The following is a 9,823-nucleotide window of genomic DNA, read 5'->3' on the forward strand; positions in this document are numbered from 1 at the left end:
CTGCTACTGCAAACTGTAGACAGTAACCCAACTAGTTACTGCAGCTGAATTCAGTAGCAAGACCTGCACACAACCTTGCCCTGCAAAGTAACTACTGCTGCTTGGCCATGCGGTGTGTAATGCTGTAGGCCTTACTTCTTGCCTGTATCATCCAGCAAAGTCTTGTGGAACAGAACTAGCAAGAACAGGGTTCTCATCTTTGGTAAAGGGAACAGAACAGCAATCAGTGAGACTCCATACTTTTGGTAGCCACTTCCTTCCCCTTTCTGAATCTCCATTTCTTTTGTAAACCAGAGTCAGCAAGAAACTTGTCTAAAAAGCTGCATACCCTAACAGAATGAGTGCCCAGGCTCACTTATTTGTGGCAGAAGGGAACCCAGATTCTGTGACATTCTAAGGTGGCCACAGTTCAGCAAATTTAAGCACTAGGAAAAGGTACTGGGCTGTTCTGTCTAGAAAATAGTAAAAGCAGCTGTCTTCCCTCTTCTTCATACTTACTATTCTGATGACCCATTCTATACTGAGTAGGGTCCTATAACAATGTGATTTGCAAACAGTAACTGGTCTGGCATTGCATAATTCCCAAGCACAGCTACTGAGTTTGAAAGTTAGCAAATGGAAGGGTTCCTGCTAGTTTACTGCTGTTCAGCGCATCTTATTAGCAGCTTTGTATACCGATCCCAAAAGAGCTGCCTGTGGCCAAGGTAGCACTGTGTACTTTTAATAAAAGACAGTTTTGAAGGGAGATGTAGCTGCAACATTAACATTCACAGGCCACGCTTTTGTTTGCTTCCCAGAGAAAGAGCTGAGTGTGCTTCGTAAGGAGAATCGCAAGAATGCTGCCCTCGCTGTGGCCATGGGGTTGCTGGTTGCTCTTATTTATGCCTGCTGGACGATGTGATTGCACTCAAGAATTCTCCCTCCTGACAAAATGACTCTCCTGCAAGGAGCTCTTCCTCCTCTGTGCCTCCACTCAGGGTGAAGATCAGCATTTCATATTGCTGTTCTTGTTTATCCTCTCCAAATCTCATTGTAGGGAAGCTTTTTCTCTGAGAATTGAGGGAGACAGGAGGCAAACCAGAGATCACAGCACACTTATGATTGGAAATCGGTTCAAACAGAGCTCAAGGTGGTTCTGTCTTTACCCAATATGCAGTCAAGATCCATCCAGCCTGATGCAGGAAGGCGGTACCTTCTCCCTTTTGAAATGGACCTCTGTGGTTGCAGACACACACTGTCTGCCCAGCTAGTTGGAACACTCGCCACCTTCATAGTTCCTGTGACTCAGTCATAAGCTGAAGGGACACTGGGTTTTTTGAATCAAAGGGTAACTTGGGTATTGTGACCTAGAAACTTCTTGTGTCCTCCAGAGCTGAGCTAAACAAAGACGTTTCCTCCTCCACACTGACTTACAGGACCAAAGGAATCCTATCTCCACAAAAGCACATGGGAGGTACTTCTTTTTCTGCAAGCAGGTAGCATCCAACTTGAGATCTGGGTGCTTGGGCTGTGAGATCTACTTACCTCTCCAGTGTATCAGAGTGTGGTAGCCATTTTGTGCCTCTGAGAATCAGTATTGGCAGAAGAGAATTTACCACCATCTCCCAAGGACAGAAGTGCATTTGCAGGGCTTTAAATAAAATAATTTGACCTTGTGACTCCCTGTTTTGTTTTGTTTTTTCTTCCCATTTTGTAACATGCCTCTCAACTACTGCTTTGTCCTTATCCTAGTTTCTCCCTACTGGCACACACTGCACCACAGTATGCCTAGACTGGGTTAGGCACTTGACATCCTTGGCCAGTGATGTTTCAACAGTGGGTTATTGGTCTTGACTTTGCTTGCTTTGAGTGGAAAAGCAGCTGGAGACTGCCCCTGTAGTCCCCTCATTCTGATCCAGTGACATACACCAGGTAGCTCTGAGTGTGCTCTCCTTGCCAGAAAAGCTATACAAGGCATTTCTCTCTTACTCTCTCTCCATGCTGGCCAGAATTTTGTGGGAAGTGAAGGAAACATGCACTGTTGTGAACTAAAGGGGCTGTATTGGTAATAGAGACAATGAAAGCAGAGAAGTCAACACAAAATGATACACAGCCTAATAACAATACACTGTGCAATTCATGTACATAAACATTCCCTTCAGCAAGACCTTCCTTGCCCCCTTCCCAACATAATCCCTCTGTATTCACCCTGCAGCAAGGAAGCAAGGAGCATGGTGCTGCATGCTTGTCTTGAAGGGGGATTCAGAATCAAGGTTCAGTGCATCAAAAATAAAATCAGATTAAAATCAGGATGAGCTGGAGGCTACTGGGTACACAGCAAGTATCTGCTCATAAAAGCTAGCCTGCAGGCTAACCAGGGTTTTTTTGCACCCTCAGAGGTCTACACTCACTCTAGTGTACTTCCTAGGCCGCCCTCTGTTGGCCAGCCTGTAGAAAACCAAAGCTCTGAGTGAAGGACACAAGACTTCGCGAAGGAGCCTGGCGAAGGGAGCAGCATGCATTGCTGGCTTTGGAACTGCCTCAAGGCAGCCCGAAGAAGCGCCAGGACTCAAATTACTGATGGGTTTAAAAAGCCAACTTCACACAGGCCTGAAACCACACAGTTGGAGGTTCTTTATTGCCCACTGGGAGAGATTCCTCCTCATTCCCTTATGGAAGTGCCTTTGCCAAAACAAAACTGCTAATGACAGATATCTTTTTCTTTTTTTGGGGGGAAGGGCCACCATTTCTTTCATACACATTTATACTGATGGTTGAGGGCAGAGGGTATCTACAGGTCAGTAAGTGGATGCAGTAACAGCTTGCCACCTCTCAACTGCTTTGACCTGGCTGTCTGGGGACGTAATGGTTACCAATGTGGAAAAAGCAGCTTTTACTCCACTTTTGGCCAGAGCCTGAGAAGAAACAGAGTAGCTCCCCTGCAGAATATTCACAATACCTATTTGTAAGCTAACCTCCCATCCACTCCAAGCTCTGCCTCCAGTTTCCACTGAGCAACTGACCATGCCAACTCAGTGATGTTCCTTTAGCCAGAAGTGAGGTTCTGCAGTGAGCAAGCTGCATAAAATTTTTGCTGGTGCAAGGAGCTGCAGCTGTCAAGTTCATTTATACCATACTGTGGAGAATTGATAAATGGTTATATTAGAGACAATTTGCTTGCAGAGACATGGAAGTTCTCCAAGCTCAGGGAGCAGAGCCTACTTGTAGGATGACATTCAACTGTGTGCTGAGAATGAGCACAAAACCTATGCATGATGCTGGGCCTTAGCGGGTGGAGGTGGGACAACACCCTGTCCTTGTTCTGGCTTCTTTGGGCGAGGTGCAGGACACCCATGCACCTAAACACCTAAAGTAAAAATGTCCATGTCCTGCTACATGAAATTTGTTCAAATTGTACATATGGGCATGGAGAGAAAGAAACAAAAATCTAAATTGCTATAGATTCTAGAACTATAGCTTTCTTTAAGGCACAGTTCAAACAACTCCTAAATAAGTTTCCTTCCTACTGCCAATCTATGTTTAAAAACAAGCCAAGAAAAAAAAAAATAGGGGCAATTTTGCTGCTTGGCCTAAAGCAGTCAACTGTCAGCTGTGTGTTATCTTCTGATTTATGTGGAAGACCTGGCAAAAGTGTCATGGAAGCCAGAAGTGAAGGTAAAACACACAACAGCACAGCAGTGCACAGAGAAGTCTGTGAACACACAAATACCGTGCTGAGAGATTCACAGCTCTATGCCTGCACATCAGGTGCAGCTCCAGGGCCAAACGAGGCATGGAGGGTTTCAAAGTCTACTCTGACATTTAAAAAGGAAAGTCTGGTAACCTTTCCAGCAGGCAGAGTCAGGACAGGATTTCTTCTGGTTAACCAACATGGTCAAATTCAAGACCTCTTTTCATTGAAGCCCTGGCTTTTTGGGTTTGTTTGGTTTTTTTTACTAAATCAGACATCATTTCCTCCAAAGACCTCCAGCATTCCAACCGTCCTGTGTCTTCCCTCCCATATCTGCTTTCCCCCCTGAAGATCTGGGGAATAATGTCAACTACCAAGAATCAAAGCACCTTGGTCTCAGAAGTACCATGAGGAACAGACACTTTCAAATTAAACTCCAGGCTGCTAGCTCAGGGTCAGTCACTGACCTGGAAAAAGGAAATCCTTGTCACAGCAGCTTCTAGAGGTCTGAGAAAGCTCTGGCACTGAGAACATCACAAATCTGTGCCAAGAACTCTATTCCACCTGTGCTGGCCTTTGTCCAACATGGCATCATGATGCCATGTTGGACACTGGCAATTCCTAAATGCCTTGATAAGCAGAAGCGTTCAAGACCCCAACCATACAGACTTGCATCCCAGAGCTAACATTCCCCAAGGAGTTAACACCCTCCAGTGGGTAGTGCAGGCCTTTGACAAGGCAGAGATAGAGCTGCCAAGAACAACACAGGGCCACTTCAATGTGCTGCTGCCCAGCTCTGCCACCAAGACATCTCTGCTCCTTCCCACACGGCCAGGGAAGCACAAGCCTGGAGAGTTCTGGCACACAGAGCTCCACAAACCTCGCTGAATGTTTGAAGAGGAGCAAAGAAAGCTGCCAGTCCCATGGCCTCACGCATGCAGGAGGTCAGGACAGAAGGGTGTTAGGCCTTGGCCCAGGAGTACCCTTGGTGACTCCTGGCAGAAGGCACTACCTGGGCCATACTCTTATATACACTGCCAGGGTAGAGCCTTGTCCTGTGCCTTCTGCATACCACCCCCTGGTTAGATCACCTCCAGGAAACCAGCTCTGGAGCAGACCAGGATAGAAGTTGCACAATCTTCCCAGTCTCATCAGTCCCTGAAGAATCCAAGCTGGGCTCAGCCCCCCTGCTCCCCTTAAGAGAGCAGAGTTAGGGGTAGTGTGCTTGGATGAAAGACAGGACATCTTCCTTTGACAGCTTCTCTGGATCTTTCCTCTTCTGAGAGTCATGCACTTTGACACCTTCCCCCCACTCCCAGAAGAGGCGGCTGTAATGACATATGCTGTGGGCGGAGAGAAAAGCAAGATTAATTTAGCAGGGGAGGGAAAGAAAAACACCGTAATCCTAGCCACAAAGTGCACTGCAGAGCCAGTTGACTTTGCAATGGGAGCCAGACAGCTATGTTCTATCTGAGAGCTGCCTTAGAAAAAGGCCAGCTCATTCTCCAAACAAACTCTATAAACCTTAAGGTATAGCAGCTTCCCAGCCCAAGGTATTTCCATGGAAACAAACTTGTTAATTCTGACTTCACTCAAGATTTGGTTCAGTATTTTCTGGAAGAAGACAGGTCATTAGGGAAAACCTACCTCCACCCCAGTTTTTGAGAGGATTAAACTGTCATTGCAGGCAATGGAAAGGCCGTAATGAAGAATTTAGAAAGCCTGCCAGCAGCAGCAAGCACCAATCTAATCACTCACCACAAACCTACCGGAATCAGAAATAGCTGTCCTATGGAGCTTTGCAAATGAACAGCACTTCGTGCTGTACAGAAGCAGCTAGGATCATCCCCTCTTTCTTCTCATGAAATAACCCAGCTCCACTTGGCTGCTGAGGGTTCTGGTCCTACAACACCATCTCTCCCTCCCTCCATCAAGCACAGCCTTCCCTGCTGCATCAACACAGTCCCAGCCATAATGAAAACAGAGCTGCTAATTACTGCCGACACAGCAGCCTTTAGTTTTGTACAATTACTGACACTTAATATTCATAGCTTATTTAATGCTACTGTTCTAACAAAGCAGTACTAGCACAGTGACAAGAGCACATGTCAATAGCTAATTAAAGACACATTAGTACTCACCACAAGACAATATCACCCTTCTGGAGTCACACACAAGCTCCCTCCACCTCCTCAACCACTCATGCCTGTTCATGCTGACCTGCTTCTGAGTACAGCAGCAGAACTAAGCCATATGGAGGGACAAAGCATGGTGTGCCTTGCTTTCACAGTCTGAAGCCCTTCTTCCATTTAGCTGGTTAAGCAAAGCTTAAGGATTCTTAAGAGCACTGCTGCAAGGAGATTCAAAGTGGGAAAATCTGGAGCCCTATTTCATACCAAGCTCTCGTTCAGAGACACAGCCCTGAGTAGTGGTGGTGGTGATGGACACCTCTTTTGACCACCTGAGGGCCAGGGTGTGCAGAACATCTCCACCCATGAGCCCTGAGGCATCTCACAGACTCAGAATTTGCTCAAGTTAAGACGTGGCCTTAGCCTAGTGCTCAATAGATACAGGTGGGGTTCAGCATAAAAAAATCCGGTGGGGTTCCACCAGCCACAGTGTTAATGGCTGTCCAATGACAAGCTACTCCATCCTTTCCCAAGGAGCTGCTGCTTTTCTCTCTCTCTTGAAACATCTCCCAGCTACCTACAGCTCATTACAGAGCCTGGGCTAAATGAACTGGAATTTGCTTTTAAATTAGCAACTTCCAACCAAGCATCTCAAAATACAGAGATGCAGCAGACAGCAGTTGCTCTGCTCAATCTCCATTTCCCTGTGTGCAGGGAGGTTCAGTAACTTGTGCTCTGCTGCAAACAGGAAACAAAGTTGTGAGACATGTTTTACTCATAGCAATTCATTGCAAAATCCATGAGTCCAGATCAGAAATTTCCTAAACCTGGGAGAAGGTGCCAGCTTCTTTCTGCAGCACACTCTGCTGGTGATCAAGCTGTGCTTGCACTGCCAGTGACTGCAAGAACATAGCACAGCACACCTGAACTCCCTTCCAAATACCCAGACACAGACACAAACTTGCACACAGCTTCCTTCCACAGCCTTAGCTCTGGCTTGTACTCACTGAAAGGGTGCAATGGACTCCGGAGGGAGGTCGTATGTTGCTTGCTTGGTCATTTTGTTGAAGAAGAATTTCCTCTTGGAGTTCTTGCTGTATGCCATTGTCCAGGGATCTTCCAGAAGAGCCACAGTGATCAGATAAAAAATGGAAAGTGGAAAAAAAGGACAGCATAAATACATATAGCGCAAACCAGGAAGAGAAATCTGTATTTGTGATCCTTCTCTTATTCCTTTTCCCTTCCCTCCCCCAAGATGACCTGCTTCTCAGGCTGTTCTCTATTCACTTAAAAAACTCCCTTCTCTCTGCATTTGAAAGTTGACATTCCAAACAGGATATTGAAAAATTATGATCTCATTAAAAAAGAAAGTAATCAGTCATTACCCACACAATAGCTAGTCAACCCATAACAGAGAAGCATATCATATTACTACCATAAACCTTAACCAAATCCAAACCAGCAGTTAAGTTTCTAGCCTTTGGAACACTCACATTATTTTTTTTTACCCAGTTACAGCAGGAGCAAGCCTGGCCAATACTTTTTACTTCAAGATACAAAGTAAAGAAGAGTAGGGACTCCCTCTCCTACCATTCACAGTCCGTACGATGTAGAGTCCTGTGGGCACAAAGTGCCGGTCATCTCGGCCAGTGTAGGATAGCCGGGGCATTCCCCCGGAGCTCTTGATGACTTTCATCTCTAACCTGAAGGTGGAAAGAAGGCACTGACAGAGATTCCTTGTTTCTTCCTTTACCATCCTCTTGCACACGATATGCCACCTGCACATCCTCTCCAGAGGCTCACAGTGAAAACCAACTGCCCAGCACTGCCCGTGACAGGACAAAATCATCAGGTCCTGGAGAAGTCAGTCTCCTTGTCTCTTGCCTCCTCTCATGGCTAGAGAAACCAACCAGAGCTGTCTAGATCAGGCAGCACATCAAGTGTTGCAATGAAGGATCTCTGATGATCTACCACACTTAATCCAAACAAGGTTCCCCGATCAGATATGAACTCAATCTTTCAAGCCACTGAGAAGCCAGTGACACTCCTGCACACAAACCCAAGCACCATTGCTACTCCTGCTGTTGTAAAGTATGTTGGCCACAATCTACAGCACTAGAACTCAGCAGGATGATGCTCTGAGACAGCAGCATCTCAGAAACAGCAGCCATCAGCTGCACAAGCCCTAACGGCTTTTTCTCCAGGACTCCTCAAGCACACATCCCTCCTATTCCTGTGTATTAGTGGCTGATAACTTCAGTGGGCCTTGAAGTCTCTCATTTGTGCCTGTCACTCACCTCACAAAAATCTTCTCCATTTCCTCCAGTCTGTACACTTCCTTCACTCTGGGGGTAAAAGACAAAAATGTTCTGAGACACTGGAAATTTTCAGAAGCACTGCGTCTGATCTGACACCCCAACCACCCATTTCCCACACACTGCTATATACACCAAAGAGCACAGTTTGAACAACATTTCACAAGACCCCTCCACAACCCATTTCTGCAGTTCTCGCTTCACTTTCTGCCCTCCCCAACATGTTGAGCTCCTCCAGTTATTGCAGTTCACAGAATCATAGAATAGTTTGGGTTGGACGGGACTTTAAAGATCTTCTGGTTCCAACCCCCCTGCCATGGGCAAGGACACCTCCCACTAGACGAGGTTGCTCAAAGTCCCATCCAACAGGGCCTTGAACACTGCCAGGGAGAGAGCATCCACAGCTTCTCTGGGCAACTTGTTCCAGTGTCTCACCACCCTCATACTAACCTAGGTGTCTAACCTAAATCTACTCTCCTCCAGTTTAAAGCAATTAACCCTTGTCCTGTCACTACATGGCCTGTGTAAGGGTCATGCTGCTCACCACAAAAAATATGTCTCCCATAAAACTATTTCAACATATAAGGACGATTCAATGGACACCACTCCTGCAGTGTCTCTGACACCTGGAGCTGTCACCTCTGCTACCTTCAATGCATAAGACCCCCGTCCACAGATCCTCCCTGCTTCTCTCTGGAATTCACTCTCCACACTCACATGCACAATGGCAACCCCAACGGGGGCGGAACTGCAATGCGTTCTAAATCACCTCCCTTTACCATAACAATCTTCACCTTATCAGTGGTTTGTACTACAGTTATATCTTTGTACATCTCTGTTTTGTTTATAAAGTATCAACACATATAAACCCCTCACTCCATATCCTCATTCCCTTTCTGAGCAGAAGTGCGTACCACCCATGGGGAGGGGGTGGTTCAGCAACTAAAACAAGAGGGAGGGTTTAACCACTAGAATCCCTCCTTGTTCTGTTGTTGAACCCTTACACCCTGATAAAAAGTCCCTTCCCAGCTTTCTTGTAGGCCCCTGTAGGTACTGGATTGTTTGTCCTGAGTTTGAGATTCCATTCTTAATCTTTCATTAAGCCACCAAGGAAAACATCCCCCTTCCTCCAGCTTCTCTCACAACATCATGGCACTTCTAGCTTCTGACACAGAAGCTGTGGTGTCCGTTATGCCTGTCTGATACCCAGCACAGTGATGCTCTTATGCTCCACCATAGCAGAATTAATGAAATGGAAAGTCAAGAGGCAACTAAAGCTGACATCCTTTGTAAGGAACTTTCTTGGGATTGTAACTAAAGCCTTCTCTAGTGGTTAACCATTCAGAGAGTGTAAATGCTGGTCAGCACTTCATTTATCTACTAACAGTCAGTATTTCTGTACTACTGCTGACCCTTCAGGTCAGACAAGGACATAGAAGTCTTTGCAGTGATTAAGCTGAGTGCTAGACCTACTAAAGGCACATATTTGAAATCAGTATCAGCCATTCCACCTATGAAGAGAACATGACTGATATGTGAGAGGAGGACACAACTTCGACACTATGAACCTTTATCTTAGATATTTAAAGGGCGTTTAGCTTCTTTCCATTTAACATAACAGAACTAGGAATTTCAGCTTGAAATGTAACTCTCCTTCAGCTCTTTATCCTCCAATGCACTGAAAACCAAAGCACACCAGGCTGAGGGAA

At 46.0% G+C, this 9,823-nt stretch overlaps 2 protein-coding genes across 2 annotated transcripts in view; one reads left to right on the top strand and one right to left on the bottom strand.

The window, feature by feature from the left end:
• The window catches only part of CCDC167 (coiled-coil domain containing 167), a 13,617-nt gene extending 12,556 nt beyond the window's left edge, over positions 1 to 1,061 (top strand). The window contains exon 4 of the mRNA XM_010006172.1: positions 798 to 1,061. Within this exon, the coding sequence (XP_010004474.1) occupies positions 798 to 901 (104 nt within the window). The 3' untranslated portion in view covers positions 902 to 1,061. The remainder of the gene's footprint in view (positions 1 to 797) is intronic.
• Positions 1,062 to 4,418: 3,357 nt separating this feature from the next.
• The window catches only part of CMTR1 (cap methyltransferase 1), a 24,829-nt gene continuing 19,424 nt past the window's right edge, over positions 4,419 to 9,823 (bottom strand). The window contains exons 21-24 of the mRNA XM_010006032.1: positions 8,097 to 8,144; positions 7,390 to 7,502; positions 6,807 to 6,915; positions 4,419 to 5,013 (exon numbers count right to left, since the gene is read on the bottom strand). Coding sequence (XP_010004334.1) covers positions 4,881 to 5,013; positions 6,807 to 6,915; positions 7,390 to 7,502; positions 8,097 to 8,144 — 403 coding nt within the window. The 3' untranslated portion in view covers positions 4,419 to 4,880. The remainder of the gene's footprint in view (positions 5,014 to 6,806; positions 6,916 to 7,389; positions 7,503 to 8,096; positions 8,145 to 9,823) is intronic.

The sequence above is a fragment of the Chaetura pelagica genome, unplaced genomic scaffold, assembly GCF_000747805.2.
Source record: "Chaetura pelagica isolate M959 unplaced genomic scaffold, ChaPel_1.0 scaffold271, whole genome shotgun sequence".
Taxonomy (NCBI): Eukaryota; Metazoa; Chordata; class Aves; order Apodiformes; family Apodidae; genus Chaetura; species Chaetura pelagica.